At 53.8% G+C, this 19,494-nt stretch overlaps 1 protein-coding gene across 1 annotated transcript in view; it reads right to left on the bottom strand.

The window, feature by feature from the left end:
• Window positions 1-2,797: 2,797 nt before the first annotated feature.
• Window positions 2,798-19,494, bottom strand: part of PLXNA4 (plexin A4) — a 410,115-nt gene continuing 393,418 nt past the window's right edge. The window contains exons 29-32 of the mRNA XM_081038260.1: window positions 18,371-18,540; window positions 14,290-14,502; window positions 7,297-7,447; window positions 2,798-5,360 (exon numbers count right to left, since the gene is read on the bottom strand). Of these exons, the coding sequence (XP_080894386.1) occupies window positions 5,265-5,360; window positions 7,297-7,447; window positions 14,290-14,502; window positions 18,371-18,540 (630 nt within the window). The 3' untranslated portion in view covers window positions 2,798-5,264. The remainder of the gene's footprint in view (window positions 5,361-7,296; window positions 7,448-14,289; window positions 14,503-18,370; window positions 18,541-19,494) is intronic.

Here is a 19,494-nt window from a genome sequence, read left to right on the forward strand (position 1 = left end):
GATTCTTTTCTGATAAACAGGAATGGTTACTTAGTTCTGCAGTGGAGGGTGTCGTCCACCTCGAAGCACCACGAAAAGAGGCTCGCAGCGGGCCAGCGTCTCTCAGGAGCTGCCTCATCAGTGTCACCTGTGGTTGTACCTCAGCTCATCTGTAAAATAAGGCTACACCGTAAGATTTGCTACACCTGTGGGGGTGAGGCGGCAGAAGGCAGGAGGAGAAGGAGTAGCATTGGGGGCTCCAGCCAGCCAAGGGGCAGGGGAAGCGAGAATCTTAGCAGCTAGGAGGATGTGTCCCCTGGCTTGTCCACACCCGGGGGATGCCATGACCCATTTCTGTAACACCAGGGGGAGGCTATCACTCCCACTGGCCCTGAAGCTCTTCTCATGCCCTTAAAAGTCACAGGTAAAGGGTTTTGTTTCTCCCCCCTGGTAATTTGGACTTTATGTCCACAGCTGGGCTCCCTCCTTAATCTTGAACTCTTAAAATATATAAATTAAAAAGAAACAACTACAAAACCCCAAATAAACAGCCCATATACAGTCTAAAGGAAAAGGGAGGGGCTGAGGGATCAGGGGCCCTCAGTCACTTGTCCTCAGGGCTGGCAGGAAAAGTGAGGGGCTGAGAGGACGTCTTTGACAAGAAGTAGGAGCAAGAAAAAAGCCCAGAAAGGAACGAGGATCTGTGTATGGGTAGGTGGGGGGTCTTTTCTGGGGGCACGTGGAGATTCTGGTACCTGGACGTTATTCAATCACAGAAATGCTTCTCAGAGACCCGAGCTGCGACTGCTCACTGGGGCAGCCCATTCCTGGAAGGGCCAAGAAAGGGGTGTCTCGGGCCTTCTGCCTGCAGAGCACCCCCCTGGGTCCTCCCTCTCTCCTTGGCTCTCCGGGCCGGGGAATGTTTGTTCTTAATTAACAATAATGAACTCTAACCTTCACTAGGTTAAGTACTTGATTTTTGCCTCCTGGGAAGCCACAGGAAGTGTCCCCTTCGTCCTGAGAAAGGAGGCAGATGGGAAGTGGGGCTTTCCTTTGAGGGTTCCGGGAACATCAGCAGGACTTGTCTCTGACCAAGAGGGGAGCTCATTTGAGAAATCATTGCTGTGGGTCCTACGGGGGCCCTGGCTGGGTGCGGGAGCTCCGACCACTCAGGGAGGTGGCACGGGCCTCGGGCAGTCCCAGAGGGCTGGACTGTGAGAGCTCAGCTGCCCACAGGGTCTCAGCAGCTGTGGCTCTTTAGTGGGCATATGGCATTGGGGCAGAGGCTACACGTGCAGGCGGTGGGCGAGAGACACAAGCGGTGGCACACTCAGAAGCCAGACATGCAAGGGGGACATGAACACAAAGACCTCGGTATGGGAAAGGGGTGGGGGGCTCTGGGATAGTATATGGACGTTAACCCCAGGCTGGAGGTCAGAGCTGGGCCTGAGCGGACAGGGTCAGAGATGACGGCCAGCTACCCCCGCTTCTGCCCGGACAGTCGGTGTCAAACTCTGGGATTTATTTTAGATGTCTTGGCTCTCTCAAGCACCTGGGGCCTCACTCCCTGGTCCCCAGGCTCACCAGAGGGAAGGCCCAAGGGCTGCCTATGAGTGTGCGTGTCACTCTGGGGGTGTGAACGTACCTTGGCCTGGGGGACCCTCAGGCGGGCCCCAAATTTAAAACCACCTTAAAGCAGAAGGCAAGAAAATATAGTTTCCTGAGGAAGTAACTGACAACAATAGCCAACTTCACTTAATGGCACTGTTTGTAGTTACCAACATGTTGGGGATTCTCCTTCTTAAGAAGGACAAAGAGGGGCAAAGCCCACACCTGGGGAGACTTGTGTCCTCTCCCCCATTCCCCCCGGCCCCGGGAGAAATGACCAGCCTGCAGCTGACTTTTTCAGCTTCTATTTACCCATTCTTTTATGCTTAGGACCCCACAAAGCTCCCTTCCACTCCACACCCCTACCAGCCTTGAGCCCATCTCCCTCCAATTTAAAACCCCCACCTAACCCAGGTCAGTTATTTTGGCCGCATTGTCTCTTGGGGAGGAGGGTGCCGGAGTGGGGGAGAGGTGGCCTTTTTACCCTTGCTCTCTGCCCAGGACTCAAGGAGTCAGATAAAGGTTCCACCTTAAACAGAATGTTGACCCTGCCAATGAACTGGGACAGAGAGGAAAGCCTCCTGGTAACCTCCCTGCCACAGGACTGAGTCTGCCCAACTCCCTTCTCTGGCCGCTGCTGCCTCCTCATGCCGCCTGGGCAGCTCTCTAGTCTGCCAAGAGATTGGGGACTCTAAGGGGAATTTTGGATAGGAGATTTGGGAGACAATCTTAGCTTTTTGACAATGCTGCCTTGTTTTAACTTTGAAACATATCACACATGCGCTAAGAATCCAAATGAAAGAAATGGAAAACAAACAAACAGCCAAAGGAAAGAATTTTTATGGGCAAGATGGGTTGTGGCTCTGTGTGTGACTCAACCCTATTTCTCCATCCCCAAGCCCGCCACAGAGATTGCAGGTAAACAAAGCAACAACCCATGGCCCCCAATTAAAGGAAAATCTGCCCGAACTCCTCCCTCAGGAGGAATGAGGAGATCGAGGAAATTTGTCGGTCCTCCCCTCCTCTTTCTTCCTGACATTTATGTTTCTCTGAGGTGTTCGAAGTTTCTCTTAGAACAAAAACATGGGGGGGGGGGAAGATTCCTGTACCGACGAAGGAACAATAACTATAATAATAATCCAGTAAAAAATAAAAGCCTCAGCAGAACCATCATAAGTCTTTTTTTCTGCTTGTTCATTTTTTTCTCTATCTGTGCAAAACTTAAAAAATAAATCAAAACACTCATACACACGCTGACACACACGCAGCTTCCATTCAGCAAATCTGTGTTAAATATGTTTGTGTCTGTCTCCTCCCCAACCTTCACATGTGCAAAACTACTTTAGCGGCTGAGCTGCCTTCTTAGCCCACTTCCCACATGCTTCCTTCCTGGCCTGCCAGGGCCCTTGGCTTTTGGGGAGGAAATCAAGTGATCAGGGGTAGAAATTCCACATTTCTTCACCTGGCACTTCATTTGCCAAAACCTTTGGTTAGTTCTCCCCACCCCCCAACATGCATCTTTTCCCAGTCTCCTCTTCCCATTGGTTAGATTTCTTGCATTTTGCTCACCGTGTGACCCCCTCAATGCCCCATATGCCCTGCTCTGGGGCACCACTGCCCGGCCTCCAGTCAAGTCCAGGCCTCCCTGGGCCAGTGACCGCCCTGATTTCCTACCCACAGCCGACCTCTCCTTCCACCCGGCAGCACTCAGCACAGAAAGCAAGTGTTGAAATGTCCTGGAGCTGCAGGGTGAACTGATGAGCAAGTGTAGAGAAGGGAAACATTTCAAAATCCCCCTCCCTAAGACAAGAAATCTTTCTGAGCTCTCTGCCTACTCCTGGGGCAGACACACACGCACGCGTGTGCACACACACGCACACCTATTCATATCCAAAGGGGTCCGCGTTCTTAAAAGTACAGGATACTCCATAGACATTCCTGAAATGGTGTGGTTCCTTCCCCTTTCCACGTGGGGCTCCACGTGGATGGCGGGAGACAGTGTCTGATGCTGGGGTGTGAAGGCAAGCTGCATCCCTGATCCCACTTTAAGCAATGCTTCTCCTTGTCTCTCAGAGGGCGTAGGGCTGCCAGGAGAGATTCTTGTTTGTGGTGGGAGACTGGACCAGACGGCATCTAAGATTCCTTCAAGATTCCAGGTTTCCATGACTCTCGTTAGACCATCTCCCCCGATAGCTTACCTAAGATCAATGAATGAATGAGCGTGCCTCTGCCTGGCTGGCTTCAATGACGTGTCCGTAGATGGAAGGACAGATGGAGAGACAGAGCCAGGGCCAAGGTCAGTTGTTTCGTCCCTCTTCCCATTTCTGGCCACGTCCTTCAGCTTGACTCTTTGGGCCCTCCAGACGTGACACGTTGGGGGCTGAGTGTGGCTGGCATGTTGGCTGTGCTTGAGTACATTTCTTTCCGTGATGACTGCTGAAAAGATGAGGGAGGAGAGGGACGCACGGGACAGCTGAGATGTTGAGAAAATAATTCCCTAGGAGGTCTGGTCAGTCCAGTGACAAAGCCATCTGTCTGCATAGCAATGGCACCGGATTCTGCAAAGGGAAGAGTGGCGAGGCTGGGCGCCCCGGCTCTGTATAGTGTTCTCAGGAAGGATGGTGGGGCTAGCGCCATGGAGATGGCTGGAGGTAGGATCTCCTGGACACCTGGACACACTCTGGGTTTTATGCTGACCCTTGATGAGCGATGACCAAGGAAGATGAAGGTGTTTTCTCCAGACAGCACTCAGGATCTGCCGATGGGTTACACCTCATGGTTGTGATTCACGTGCACTTGGGGGTGGGTAGAAAACACCAAATTACACTATCAGGGTAGATGAACTCTCTTTCCTCTTCTCCTACTCCATTTCACATTTCTGCCCCTCTGAGCCAGATGAGAAGGGTCTCCGTGGTGGACTGTCACTGCTCTTTCTCCTGCCTGGCTTTCCACAGGCAAAGGAGGAGACTGGGCAGGCATGTCCCTGTGAGCACTTGGAAGATGGACGGCGACAAGGAGACCTCTGGATGCCAACCCAACAAGCGAGAGGCAGCTCACAGAGCACCTCCCACCTCCTCACCACTGCCCCCAATTCCAGCCTCTTGCAGGAGGTGTGGCCCTTCTTCTCCCGGTTACAAAGGGACCATACCACGCATGGACCGCTGGGAGATGGAAATGCAGGAAGGGAGAGCCACATGGTGTCTTCCCAGCAAAGATAAGACTGAGCTTGATGCCTTTTCTCCAGCCCAAGGTTCAGACCAATGCGGGGGCTCTCAAGAAGTGGAAGGTGAAGTAGCAGCAAAGAAACGTCCTCTGTCCACGGCGCCTCATCCGTAGGTGGGCCCTGTTGCTAATGCATGGGGTCAGCTGGGAAAGAGCCCCTTCTGGAATCTTCTGGTCAGGTTCCTCGCTGTGGGCCTGGCCATTCTGGACTAGCTGAGGGTCGGTGGCTTCGTTCAATTGTGTTGGCAGAGAAACGGAAAGAGAAGGCGTCCGGGAAGGAGGGAGAGACAGAAAGAGGAAGAGAGAGAGGGAGCGAGAGAAGAGAGAGAGCGAGAGAGAGCTGCTCAGAGGGTGCTGCTGACGCCAGCGGAACTTGCACTTGGTAAAGATGACATCTAGACTGAGGCACGGCTTGGTGTGTCCCTCCCTCCAGGGTGGCCCTGGAAGGACGGTTCTCAGCTGTCTAAGCTCATGAGGGTTATGACTTGTTCTAGTTTGTAGGCCAGTTTCTGCTTCCCACACTGGTCGTCGTGGTCCAGAGGTCCAAGGATCTGTTGAAGGGCCAAGAACAGGGGGGTTACTAGTTTGCATGCATGTGGGTGTGTTCTGAGGGTACACACGGAAGGGAGGAAGTAGGCAGAAGGTGTGGGAAGACACCGGTGCGTGCGGACATGCACACACGAAGTTGCTGGGTAAGCAGACAGCCTGGGTAACGGATAGGAGGGGTGGGGGGCACTCCTCATGGGTACACCTGTGTGGGCACCCCTGTGGCAACGGGCACAGCAAGTCAGCGCATACCTCCCTGTCTAAATAAATAAATTTTCCTGCCCACGTGAGGCAGCTGGCCATAGGCAGAAGACACCTGTGCCAAGATGTCACATCGCAGACAATTCCACACCCAACGTAAAAGTGGGGGCCCAGTGTCCCGGGGGCAAGGGATTTCATGAATGTTAAGAAATGCCACCCCTCCTTTCCAAAAAGGAAAGTCTCCCCATCAGCTCCCCAAAGCCCGAGATTCCACATTGAGAAAGTCATTTGTCTTCACTTTGTCTGTTTAGAAAAAAATACCTCTCAAAACTTACTATATCTTAAGTGTTGCTGGTCCTTAACTCCCCATGGACAGTGTCTGCCCAAGCCTTTTCTGTGACCTGATGGTTGGTGGAGAACAATGACAGCGATTGTGGCACGTGAAGGAAACTGTGTGAGAATCTGACGGGGAGTCAGGAGAGGTGGGATTGAATAAGGTGTCCACTAGTTTCTCACTGGGTGGTCTGGGGCAAAACTTGTAATGTCCCTGTACTCTTATCTCCTCATCTGTAAAAATGTGGGGACGACTAGACCCCTCTAGGCTGCTCCAGGGGAGACGTAAAGTCAGGTAGCACACCTGAGCTGAGCGCCCTGCACACAATGCCTGCCCCAGCAGGGGCATGTACCAAACGGGTGGAAACTTCTGGGCCTGGGGTGTGAGGGGGCAGGGAGCAGCACAGGGAGGGGGAGAGAGGAAAGAGGAGGCCGAGGGCTTGCGGGGAGCCTCCCAGACCTTTGGATTCCCTGGCCCAGCTCATGTATTTTTAATTAGGGAGACCATGCTAGAGTTGCCAACTTCTTAGCTGGTCAAGAACTACTAGTTCCTGGCGCCAGCATTCCATAAAGATGGGGCATTTTAATAGCAACAGCAGGTGAGTGTACTTACAGACTAAAGGACTGTCCTTTCTAAGACGAGCCAGTTGCATTCGTAAACTGGCATTCTCTACATTGTCCTTATTTCTGTCATGAGGCCACGGCCAGGTAAACACTGTGCCCTGGGCTGGCATTGGCCCGCAGACTGGCATTGGTGTCCTTCCCCTAAGGGCCCACTACTGGCTTCTCCTTTACTTGAGGTTCCCAGCATTGTGTGGGACACAGAAGGGGCGCTGCGGGGGCTCCCTCCTTCCCCTGGGGTTCCTAGACCCTCTCCTGGTGATGAGGCTGGGAAGAGGGAGAGAAGCCAGGCAGGGAGCTGGGATCTGAACCGCCTTGGTCTAAGCCTGCATGACCAAGGACACTCCCACAAGCACCTGTGCACTGGCCAGAAAGAAGGCAGTGACCCCGTACCATACTATGCCAGGCCATGCCAGGCCATGTGGCCTGCCCATGGGAGTGCGGAATTGCTTGTTTAAAGAAAATGAGATCAGAGGGAGAAATGGAAAAAAATACAAGAAGGAAGAAACAGCGGGGAAGGAATGAGAATAAAAAGAGGAAATAAAAATGAAAGACGCTTGATCCACATATCTGAGAAGAACGGGCCTGGGTGCAGAATGCAGAGAATGAAGCTTTCTGGTGTCCCGGTGTCTGGAGCACAGCCCCCGAGGGCTGGGGGGTAGAGTTTTTCCAGCAGAGGGAGGGGGCCGGGGGTGGTGCTTGGGCACAGGAGCTGCTCCGGGCAGGGGTTCTGCAGGCTCTGCCCCCGTCCTTCCCAACAGGCCCTGGCAGCAGGGCAGGGCTCACCTCCTCGGCGTACTTGCCCACGTAGGAGAAGATCTCCGAGAGCGCGCTCATGGTGTTGAACTCATTCATGTGCATGCGGGACTGCTCGGCCAGGTACGCATTCATGTCCTGGTCACTGATGGCCGGCATCTTCCCGATGTCTGAGTAATACCTGCCGAGGGACAGGGGTGGGGAAGAAAGGGTTTGGAGCTGTGCACAGGGAAGAGCGGAGAGAGGGACGCTCCCAGCACTGGGTCTGGGCCAGTGGAGGCCGGTGTGTGAGGCCTGGGGACCATGGTGTGTGCTCTCCCATCTAGGCTTCTGGGTCTGGCCCAGGGAGAGCCCTCTGCAGCTCTGGATGCAGGAAGCACAGAGGGAAGGGATGCGGAGAGTGGTCCAGACATTGTCAGGGGGTGCAGGGCAAGACCAGGAGTAAGGCGGAGCCGTCTCCTGCAAAGGCGTTGCTCCCAGCGACCTGCAAGAGTGGTCCAGGGGGTCTCTGGTGTCCCTCGAACACCTCCCCCGCCCCTGTCCCCGTAGACGTAAGAGGTCCCCTCCAGAGGGCCCAAAGGCTCTTCCAAGCAGTACTGCCTTGATGTCCTGCCCTTTCTGGGGTTCACCACAAAGAGCTGGGGGCTGCTTAGGGAGGGCCGCTGGTGGAAGGCAATCAGTCACTGTCACTTGCAGCTGTGCATTGCTGTCAACTGGTTAATTAGATGCCAGCATTTACATTTTTAATTTCTGCAATTTGACATTTTATGCAGCAAACCCCAGCTCCCCTGCCCAGAGGGGAGCTGTGCACTTTCTAAGGAGGAACCGAAGGGCCCTAGTGCCCCAAGGCCGCCCCACCCTCTCCAGGGTGCTTTCTGGGTGTCAGCTACATCAAAGGGACCAGGTACCTGCAAAGGCAGAGTGGTATTGGGATGGGGGGGGTGGGCAAGCACACCCAGGGATCCCTGCAGGACCCCAGTTTCACTGCTGGGGAAAGCAAGCCTGAGAACCTAGAAGGGAGGAGGGTGCAGGGACAGTCGCCAGGCCAGGGACTAGGAGGCAAGTGAGGCATTTGGGGCACCAGCGTAAGTGCAGGTGACAGTGCCAGGCCCTGGGAGTTCCCAGACTCAAGGCTCAATCAGGTGAATGCAGGGGCCATTCTCAGAGGTTCTGGACAATCTCACCCTGGCCCCTGGCCCTGTGTGCTCCCAGACCACGTCCCTCACGGCACAGACCACAAATCCATCAGTCCCCTACCCCCTACCTTTCCCCACTGGTGACCAGGAGTTGGGTGACAGGCTGGCAGAGGTGGCCTTCCTGTGCTCCCCCAGCCATCACGCTCAAGGGCCTGCCATGGAATGACAGTTCAATTTGCCGCCAGAGCATTCGGGGTGCTGAGGGCTACATGGCCGCCCTGCCTGGAGCCGCAGCCATCCTGTGATTGCAGACCCATCCTGCAGTCTGGGAAGGAGGGAGGCAGCGGGAGGGAGATGAAACCTGCACCCTCTGGCAGGGGAAGGGGCAGAGAGAAACTCCTCTGTCCCTCAGGAGCCCACCACACACAGACACACTCGCCAACTGCTTTGCTGAATTGATTGCGTTTTGGCGGGAGGTCTCGGCCCATGACAAGCTGTCGAAAGACGCGCAAGGACAAGAGCTTAATGAAATGGCGTTTCTCAGAGGAGCCTGGGGCTCAGGGAGGCCGTCATGCAGGCGCTCATGGGGGCTTCCCTCCATCCTTTCAGTGCGAGCTCCTCTGTTACCGGCCCCGCCCCATTTTCCGAGCTCTCAGGTCCTTGGCTGGTTCCTTGTCTTGTTTCCTTTTGGTTCCTTTGCTCTATCCCAGAAGAGCGCGCTCTTCCAGACCTGTGCCCACCCTAAAACCTCCCCAGGTTCCTTGGGGTTCTAAGTAATTTCATGATGTTCCAGGTACAGAAGTTTTCGCCAGAGACTTGAGTCATTGCCACTCTTTCTGGAACGCAGTCAGTTCCAGGGTTCCATTTTACAGCAGACACCCAGGGGATTGAGTGGTGGCTCCCACCCGGGCCACTCCCGAGGAGATTTGTGTCATTGTATGTCAAGGATTCTAGGCCTACCAAGCAAAACCTGTTTGTCAGGTAAAGGGTTATATTCTCAGGTCATATTGGTGAACAAAAGACGCCTGTCGCTTCTCTTCCGTGGCCAGCAGCCAGACGCGGCTCTGCCCACACGGCTCCCTCTGCACAGTTACACCCTGTCACCCACGGACAGTCACAGAGACTGACCAGGATGAAAACCCAGGCCCCGTCCCCGACAGAACACGACTGTCCCCAGAAGCAAAGACTCCTGCTGTTTCCATTACTTGCCCGCGAACCTTTCCCAGGTAGATGGATGGTTCTGTCAGGCTTTGGCCAACAGCACCAGGGCTCCCACTGCTGCCTTTCTCGTCCCTGAGGTACAGGAGAGCAGGTTAGCGCCCAGCGTCTCCACTGGAAAGAGCAGATGCCTACACTCTGTCCCTTTGCAAAGGCTTGCCTTGCAGCACACTAAAAGCCCAGTCATTCCTCCAAAGGGAATGTTTGGAAAGTGTGTCTGTGTGTGAGGAAGAGAGGGGTAGGGGTGGGTTGGGGTTCGAGTGGGGTGGGGAGAGGGCAGGGGTTCTCATCTTCTCATCTGTAGTACTGGGTGGCGGCCCTGCCTGGCGGCGCTTTGCGTATTCTAACAGTGAGGTCAGGTCTGCGTATGCGGCCCCGTCTATGTTGCCTGTGTGTGGAGGGCACTGGATCGGACTAGTGCGTGTCTGTGGCCACTTACTAGCCCACAGGTGGATCCACCACACGCCTTCATCCTCAGTAAGCTCTAAATCACTGAGCTGAGGGGCCAGGGACAGCGTAATGCCCTGAGAAGTGTGGGGGCTTGGGGATTGGCTGACATTGTCCTGTGCTCGTTCCCAGCCCTGCGCGGTGCTATATGGACCCATCCTTCCTGGTGGGCTTTGCCGACCCAACCTTGACCTCTCCCTATGCCACTACAGGGCTCCTCCCAACCCTACCACCTTGCTAGCTAGCAGCCCTTGGACCTGATAATGACCTGGCGTCTCTCAGCTGTGTGTACAATTGCTTCCTTCTCAGCCCTTGCTGTGTGGGCCTTTGGGCTCCGCCACTGAGAAGCCTTATTGATTGTGAAGGATGCAATTACGCCCCATTAATGAACTGTAAACAAGTGTGCTCATCAGCTGGCTGTGCAGGGAGGAAGGGAAAGGTCAGCCTGCGCCCCTGTACTTGAACTTGCTCCCATGGGATTTCCACCTTCTTCGGAAGGACTGGGGCCCAGCCTGCTGAGGAGTCCAGGCGCCACCACTCCTGCATTTGCTCACACCAGTGGGTGCCCGTACCCTGTGGTCCCAGCACCAGCCCCCGGGGAGCTGCCACAAAGGGAAGGGCCCCAAAGAGCTGGATTCTCCTCTGTTGACCAGTCTGCAGAGGTTTACATTTGTGGGCTTCTATGGGATGGGCCAGGTGTGTGAGGGTGGGTGTCCCATCTCTGCCTTTAGGGTGGCTCTTGTGATAAAGAAGGCGGTCTCCGAGGCCCCAAACTCTTAGAGAATAACAAAGTGACGTCATCCCTTCAAACACCTCAAGGGCGAAGGTCAGGCGTGAAAGACAGCCTGATGCGCTGATGTCCCCAAACACTTGCCTTTCCAGTCCCTGCACAGACGTCTCTGCCTTTGTGACTCCTTCACTGACCCCTCTCTGAGCACCCTACTATCACGGCTTATGGGGTTTGACGAGCATGTCCTCCTTCCCCACGAGAGGGAAGGGTCGAGTCTAACCTATCCCGCGTGCCCAACGCCCCCACGATAGATACCATAAAGGTGTGCCCCGGGGTTTAATGAACAAGTTAATGAAATGTCTATACTTCACCTCCCGTCTTGCTCCCGGGGGGACTGTCACAGCTTTCTATTTCAAATAGATGGTTTCCTTAGGAGGCATATTTAAATATTTAAAATTCTTAACCTTTTTCACGCGGTGACACCTGTGATCGATGGCATTCATCCATGCGGCACACCTCTGGTCCTCTCCCGAGTGGGCCAGCTGTGACTCCACTGCAGTCACTCCTGTGTGGAAAGCCTGTGACTGCAAGTCAGCGAGCTAATGGTGCCGGGGGAACAGCCTTGACGCTCTTCCAATTTACAACGAGAGAAGAGCACCGCCCGACGTGAAAATAGTACCGCTCTTGGTAATGAAATAGAAATCACGACTGATCGTGATACCCCTGTTGGCGGTGACGGACACTGTCCCACTGGTGAGTTCTTCTCGGGAAGATGTGTCGCAGTTGATTGCTACTGGGGCACCCAGAGATGTTCCTCCCACGAGCAAAAGCCCTGCTACTTGAAGGGAGGCAGCTAAGACTGGGAGTCTGCAGTGGGGCCGCCCACCCCTCGCACTGCAAGGTATTTGGAGGCAGGACGGGGACGGAAGGGAGGGTAGGAGGACAGATGAGAGGTCACGTGAGAGGAAGCGTAGGTGAAGAACTTTTAGAAGATACAAACCAGCATAGGTGTGATACAAAGATGTGGGCTACTCAACCCACAGAGTGAAGAGGCCTCCTGAATCCATGTGCTTCCCACCCCCTTTATAGAGAGGACCAGCCAGGGCAATCGCTGTTCTTAGTCGCTGTGATGGGACAGAAAGCCTCCCCACATGTGTGCGGGGTGCACTTTACCACAGTGAGCTGCTAAGCCTGAGTCCTGTGGAGCCTATTCTGTGCTCACAGCAGCTGGGCAGTGAATTCAGAGGTGGGCAAGCCCTGGCCACAGAGGAGGGCATTCTACCACCATCCTTCTGAACTACAGGCTGCCAGGGCCCTGCGGTGGGAGGTCAGGCTTGCTGTGGATCCTGAGTGAGTTCTGCCTTTCTGGACTCATTTTCCCCTTCACGGACCCAGACCAGCTCAGAGGCTAGTCTTCTGGGGTCAGAGGGTGACACTGATCCCTTCATCACCAAGTAAGAAGCACTCGGGGCTTGATCTCCACACCTGTGCATGCGGTTTCCCCATCCCTCCGTCTTTGTACCCTCATCCCAGAATGAGAGGAGAAGGGATTTGGGACCTCAAGCAAGAGAAAGATGACTTTCCTGAGAGTGCCACTGGTTGCTAAGAAACTGGTGGGATAAGAAATGAAAACCATCAAACCTAAAAATAACCAAATGGACCACGGTTACTCGTGACCTGTAGCAGCTGCACCGCACAAATCTCATTTAGCACCAAGTCAAAGGGAGCCCATTAGCCTGGGGCAGGCATTATTCTGATCTCCAACGAAATGGCCGAGTTCCGGGGAGTGTCCTCTATGCAGATGTTTCATAAATGCCCCCAGCCTTTCACATCCCTTCTCCCTTCCGCCCTGCCTGAGGGCCTATCACAGGGACCTTGCATCTCTCCATGCAAGAATAACAGAAAGCCCAGCTGCTATCTCTTTCTCTCTGCCGAAGAACCCACAGACCACATAGGAGGGCCTGCTCCTGGCAGTTCTACTGTCCAAAGAATGAGCCGCCCTTTATGTAGAGGGAGGTAAGAGCCCCTCTTGGTGACTCAGACACAATCAGGTGCAAGGACCAAAGAGTTAGCTCTCTCTTTCTGACAGCCAAGGCTTGCGTGCCCATCACAGGCATTAGTAGGAATGGACGGGAGGTTATCAAAGAACAGAGTGGAAGGGGAAAAGAAAAGTCAATGCTTTTTGTAGGGCTGTGTTACCAAAGTGGCCAGGACCACACCCCTTCTTAGCTAGTCCCTCTGCACAAGAGAAGGCAATTTTCAAGAATAAAGATGGAGACTGTCTCTCTGCCATGAATGAAACGATACTATTCATTTTGTCTTCAGGAACAATTTCTGGTCTCTTATTCTTCAAAAAGTCACCACATCTGAGCTTCCTATCCTGAGCCTTCCACCCAGGCTTCCTATCTTTAAGTTACTTGAAATCCAAGAGAACGGCACACTAAAAGTAGGACTGCCATGTACAGTTGTGCAGGTTGTTCACTGTGCAAGTGCTGCTGAGAGGGTCAGCTGGGGCTGACAACTAGCCCCTCACTCAACAAACCATGCATCCTGGCATGGGACCACATTCTCAGGTAGAAAGGGGCACCTTCTCTCATTCCCAGAGACGCCATATGGGTTGGCAGAGGCCCTACAAGTATCATAAATAAAGTAGAAAAGAGATTTGGGAGTCAGCTGACTTCGGGGATCTACTTTCATTGTGGCCAGTTAAGTCATCTTGGGCTGATTACTTAGCCATTCTCCGTGTATATTTCTTCCCCTTCACGGGCACAAAATGAGGTTAGAAATCCTGTCCTCAAATGTTCCAGGGCTACCGTCATGAAGAAATAAATAAAGCATCGTCTGGTGGCTTAGCTCAGGTGCTTGGCATATGAAACTGCTGTGGCCCAGATAAACCACACATGTTCTTTACCAGAAGTTAGTTTTGCACCAAGACAACCCAGCGCCGCAGCTTACAGGTGGCCCTCTATTCACAGGTGCCTGAGACTGTGATTAGACCAGGGGCATTGTGGGTGAGAACACACTGCAAGGCCCAGGTCATCAAGAGCTCACCGTGTGAGAGTCACGGGACCGGGACAGTAAGGTGTTCAAAGTGACAATGACATTCCCACAGCAGGCTGGGTGGACTGCCAGATGGACGGGGTAGATGGGGAAAGGCCTCCAGCCTTCCTGTGGCAAACCAGTTATTCGGTCCTTCGAAATTTTTTGTTGGTGGGGATTAGAGCAGGGGACTGTATTTCCCTCCAGAGCCTAGAAAGAATTTCAGCCACCAAGATCTCAGCCTCCAATGCAGGGACACAGAGCCCAGGGGCAACTTCTAGCCAAGTTTCCCAATTCTTGTTTCAGCGGATGATACACGGTTCCAGGGGGTGTGGGTATTGGATCAGTCATCATAAGCCATCTTGGGCGGTTGGGGGGCAGAGGGGGCACCCCTAGTCAAAGGAAGTTGCCCGCGGCCGCAGAGGCCTGTCGTGGCCCCGGCCCAGAACTCACCTCTCCACCCAGTTCTTGTAGCTGGGAATATCCTTGGCATAGAGCAGCTTGTTGGACGGGGAGTCCTTGCCCAGCCGGTGTTCCGACGTGGAGCAGGAGTCCATGAAGGTCTGGGCTACCACTGAGAGGCAGGCGTCCGTGATGCTGTTCTTGTGGATGTCGAACACGAACTGTGGGTTCTTGATCATGTTGACCCAAAACCGCAGTGGCAGGCTGTGCGGAGGGGAGAGGAGAGGGTCAGGGGAGACGGCGCGGGGCCTGCAGCTTGGCCCAGAGAGTTCTCAGGGGAAAGAGAAATGACTGGGGACCAACGAAGGGCCTCCTCTACGCCATCCATTTGCCTTCCAGGAAACTAAAGAGCAGCAGGGCTGAAGAGTCCATCCAAAGATCCAGTGCGTATGGGCACTGGCGGCTCCCCGTCTCCCCCATAGCACAGGCTTTGGGGTCAGAGGCAGCCACGATGGGTGCTATAAAGTGGACTTTCCGACTGTCTACTCCACTGTCTGCCCCCTGTGCTAGAGACAAGGCACATCCAGTTGACAAAACCTTAAAGAAGGGCCTGGAATGTGGGCTCTGTATCTTACTCTGAGCCCTCCACTGTAGAACTTGGAAGAAGCCCACCCTTCCTCCCTGCCTGGTAACATCCGCTTGGTCCTAATGGTGAAGGCAGTGGGGCAGCTGATGACTCACCCCCAAGCTGGCATACAGAAAACCCACCTTCACGGCCTCTTGCCTGCCCCACTGTGTTCCCTCCTTCCCCTCCCTCTTTCTTCCAGTTAGCACCTGTGGCATTGCAGGCACTGTGTTAGCCACCCGGGCTACCGTGTGCCTGAGACACCGCCCCCGCATTCTGGGGGGCTCGTGGGGAAGCCAGACATGCAATCAAGGATGTGCTCTGCAAACTCTGCGTGCCAGCACGGAAGGACCCAATGGGGGCCACAGGGAGAGGGCATTGCGTCCACCCATGCGGAAGTGCCCAGAGAGTCTTCCCAGAGGGGGCGGCACTTGATGGTCTCAGTTTGAAAGACGCATAGGTGTCCCTGAACTGGATGGGACCTGGATGGAGCGGGGAGAAAGGTGCTACTGGGAGGGGACTCAGCTAAACAAAGACAAAGAGAAGAACGTGCCCAGTGGTGTGTGCGTGTAAGTCACGCTGTTGCTACGAAGGGTATGGGGCGTCGGGAGAAACCTGCCCACCTGCCCCCCGGGCTGTCCTCTCTGGCTGTCCGGTTCTGTGGCTTCCATCCAGCCTGCTGAGACTCAGGTGAGGAAGCAGGGGGGCATCGAGCGAGCGAGGAACCGCTGTTTCCCTCCCTCGGCCCCCACCTCCTCACTTCCTGCCACTTCCCCTCACGTGCTATTGTTATTTGGGTTGCTGTTCTCACTGTTGGTAATAGCCCTAATATTTGTACGTGTTTGGCTTGCCTCTTAGCGCTTAAACTCTTTGAATTACATTATTTCAAACCGTGAGAACAATATTTCTGTATGTGTTGTATCTCCCAGCAGTCAGTACGTACATACAATAAATGCTATAAATACAGTCGGACCTCATATTCGAGACTGCCAATCAATCAACAAGTACATATTAAGTTCCTACAAAGTGTGCAGGGCAAGCCCCGGCAGGCAGCATTGAGTTCTGACAATGGTAAGTGGCACTTGTGTCATCCTGGGAAATCCAGATGGGAAATCCAGGGATGGCACAGAGAATCATGACACTGGGGTGAAGGGGGGGTCACAGCAGCTGCCCTGGGGAGACCATGACAGCTGGGCTCAGAGCTCCGGATGAAGGACCCCCGGCTGCCCAGCTAATAGTCTTCTGTCCACATCTTCCTGTTTCCAGAAGTCCTACCCACAGGAAGGACGCTAGGAGGCCATACGAGCTGTATGGCTGTTTCTCCCCTACACCCCCTCTCCTTAAGCCGGTTGTGCTGACAGTCAAATCAAACAGGGAAGCCAGGGTACCACACCGAGTCTCCTGCCTAATGAAATATTAGCATATTATTAACATTAGTGGTGGCACTAATCTCTGGTTGATTGCAGTCACTCAGGCTAAATGAGCAGGTCTACGTACAAAGAGAGAAAGAAGCAGAATGTGGAGGAAGCCAGCAGGTTCCAACTTTGGCCAGGAACAAAGAAACAATCTCTTTTCAATCAGGGACAGTGAACTCTAAGTCAATATGCAAATCTCATCATTCCCGGACTAACTGCTTCTTGCCCAGGTAGCAATGACAAAGGTCAGGAGAGTGCCCTTTGGTGAAAGTCCCTGAGCTGGGTACCACTGTCTCCTGACCAGCTTGCCTTCCTGGGGACTGGAGTTCTTTGGGAACTGAGGTTCTGAGGATCTGGAAGAGCTGGCACAAGGGAGCTTCTGCCCTCAGCCCCAGGACACTATGGCACTCCTGGAGGTGGCCTTCCCCCAGCAGGAGGTCTGGGCTGAAAGCACATGGCTTAGAAACTATTCCAGGTGACCTGCCGTGAATGTGCTACAAGGACACACAGGGATGTTTTGAAAATGCCAGCTCTCCCCAGCAGGGACCATCAGAGAAGTTCTGGGCAGAGCCTGTCTCGTATTCTGAAGACTGCTGCCATTCAAATGGGGTGGTAAGTAGGAAGACTCACTGGCAGAGGGCAGCAAATTCACTAGGCTGGGAATGTGCCCCTTGGAACAGCTCTGCCTAAGATTTCTAAACGCAATCTCACCCAGAGGCAGGCACTGGGAGAGAGCAGACCTGGCAGGCCGCTCAGAGCAGGGGACAGTCTTTACCCAGAGTGGCTGCCCTGCCTGAGCAATCTGGATTCCAAGAATCTTATTTCAGAAAGGCTGGGAGATGCGTGACAGAAGCTATTCACTCCCCAAGAACTAAGATGGGGATAAACCCCGCTCTTCAATTCTGTGGTCTAAAGCTCTGTTCCTGCCTGATTTTTTTTTTTCATTTTCAGTAGAGACAGCACTGTTTTTCAGATGAAGGAGACAAGAAACCAGAGACACTACACTAAATAAAGTCTTAATACCATAGGCTGACGTCTGCCTTTATCTGTGTCTTGGTTTGGGGTTCCAGGCTGGCGGTCACGGTGCCCTCATGTCCCCCCGGTCCTCACACTTGGCAGCTGCTGGGCAACAGGTTCGTGCTGCCGTGGAAGCATGTTTTGGGGAAGGACAACCTGGGCCAGGAACTGCCTACAAGCTACAGGCAGGCCATTCTGGAACTGATGGGACAATTCCAGCCAGCTGTGCCTGAGGTGGAACTCTCAAGTAGAGACCATCTCAGCCGTGCACCTGTATGAATATTTATCGAGTCCCAGCTTTGTGCGAGGGGTTCTATACCCAGTGCTGAATACTGATGTCTGACCTTGCAGCCTCAACCTGAAACACAAATTACTCACAAACCGAGGGAACGGGTGATGTCAGTTAAAGGAGAGAGGGACCATTGTGGAGACACCTCGTGTGCCCATTAGGACTGAGAGAGTCCTGTTGTCTCGGAGACAGACAAAGCGGTTATGGGAAGGTCTCTTCCCCAAAGGGAGTTTGGAAAGGCGTTAATGGGAAGGGAGACCATTGCTTCTTGAATAGAACAGAAATAGCCGGTTCCCCTAGATGACTGCAAGCAGGGTGTGCTTCAAAACGCTGCTGAGCAGTCCCTATTCGATGCCCCCTTCTATAACCTAGTTGCAAAAATGCCTCGCACCCAAACAGCTGCCTTCCTGTCTTTTACCTGCGTCTCTCAGCCCACTGAGCGCAGGGTCCGTGCCTGACTGTCTCTGTACCCTCAGTGTGTGGCGTAATATCGGGCACACGGGAGATCCCTGGATGTGAGTGACCTGGCCGCGACATTTGGCAGGTCATGACTGTTTTGCGCATGACTTGGTTAAAGAAATGTTTGTTAACTGATTGATTGCTCGGAGAGAAGCATGGTTTGACTAGTCAGAAGTGAGAGAGGAAGTGAGCACAAAAACAGGAGGAGAGGGTGGGAAGGCCCAGGGAGAGAGCCTGCGATGGAAGGTGGACCTCGGCCCTTCTTCTCACCTTGGACACGGGCTGGCCTCCCCTGATGCGGGGCGTCCTTCCCCCCCCTTCACTCACCAGTTGCTCTTCCAGGTATGGCGGACATGCGGGTCGTGAATACCGTGCTTATCAGCCTGCTCATCCAGGAAGTCGAACATGTATTTGATGGCCAGGGGCAGGGCAGAGCCGCGGTGGGCCGTGCTGAAGATGGTCTCAAATAGGTCATCCACGAACTTCTGCAGCGTGCCCTGGGGAGGGGGCGGCACAAGGTCACACACAGCTCCGCACAGGAGCGCTGCCGCCGGTGTGTTTCAGGTCTGCCTTGCAGACCCAGGGGCGGGGAGGACAGCATACCCCCGGCCAGCTTGGGTGAAACGGGGTAAGGGCATGCATTAAATCTCCCCGCCCCCTGACTGTGCCGCTAACAGCTTTAAGTTTCCTCTGCACGTGGGAAACAGACCGCTGATGACTGGGCCTGAGTGAGCCTTCCTCTGCCAACAACACGGTTTGGTTTAACACCCTTTGGCGGTGTTATTTTAGCACTTTTCACAAACGCTAATGAACGGCTCCCTGGGTCAGAGCAGACAAACAGAATCTCCTGGTTTTGTGTGGGCATTCTTCACTCCGGCTAATGAACAGTCAGTCACCCATTCGGCTCCCGGGAGTGACAGATTAACTGCAGACACTCAATGTCCCGAGAACCGGGATTAGAAACGGTGCCTAGAAAGTCACCGATGGAGCCCCCGTTTCCCTCCTCGAAACTGCCTAGGACACCGCAGAAAAGGAGTCATTCTTTCACCAGGATGGTAGAAGACTGTGAATGGAAGCGGCTAGTGTCTCTATACCATGTTTCCCCGAAACTAAGACCGGGTCTTATATTAATTTATGCTCCAAAAGACACATTAGGGCTTATGTTCAGGGGATGTCTTATTTTTTCACATGCAACAACCTACATTTATTCCAATACAGTCATGTCATCTTCTTCTGGAACATTGTCATAATGTACTAAAGGCGTCCGTCTGGCTGACGATCTTAACGGGGGCTTATTTTCGGGGTAGGTCTTATTTTCGGGGAAACACGGCATTTGAGAAAAGGCACAGAGAAGGGATGGAAACAACATTTCAGGCTGCATGCCAACACCAATGTACGGGTAGGCTTTGCCGGAGCACTGGGTTCAGAAGGATTCTGAGGTCGTGCATTGG

The sequence above is a fragment of the Rhinolophus hipposideros genome (assembly GCF_964194185.1).
Source record: "Rhinolophus hipposideros genome assembly, chromosome: 25".
NCBI classification, from domain to species: Eukaryota; Metazoa; Chordata; class Mammalia; order Chiroptera; family Rhinolophidae; genus Rhinolophus; species Rhinolophus hipposideros.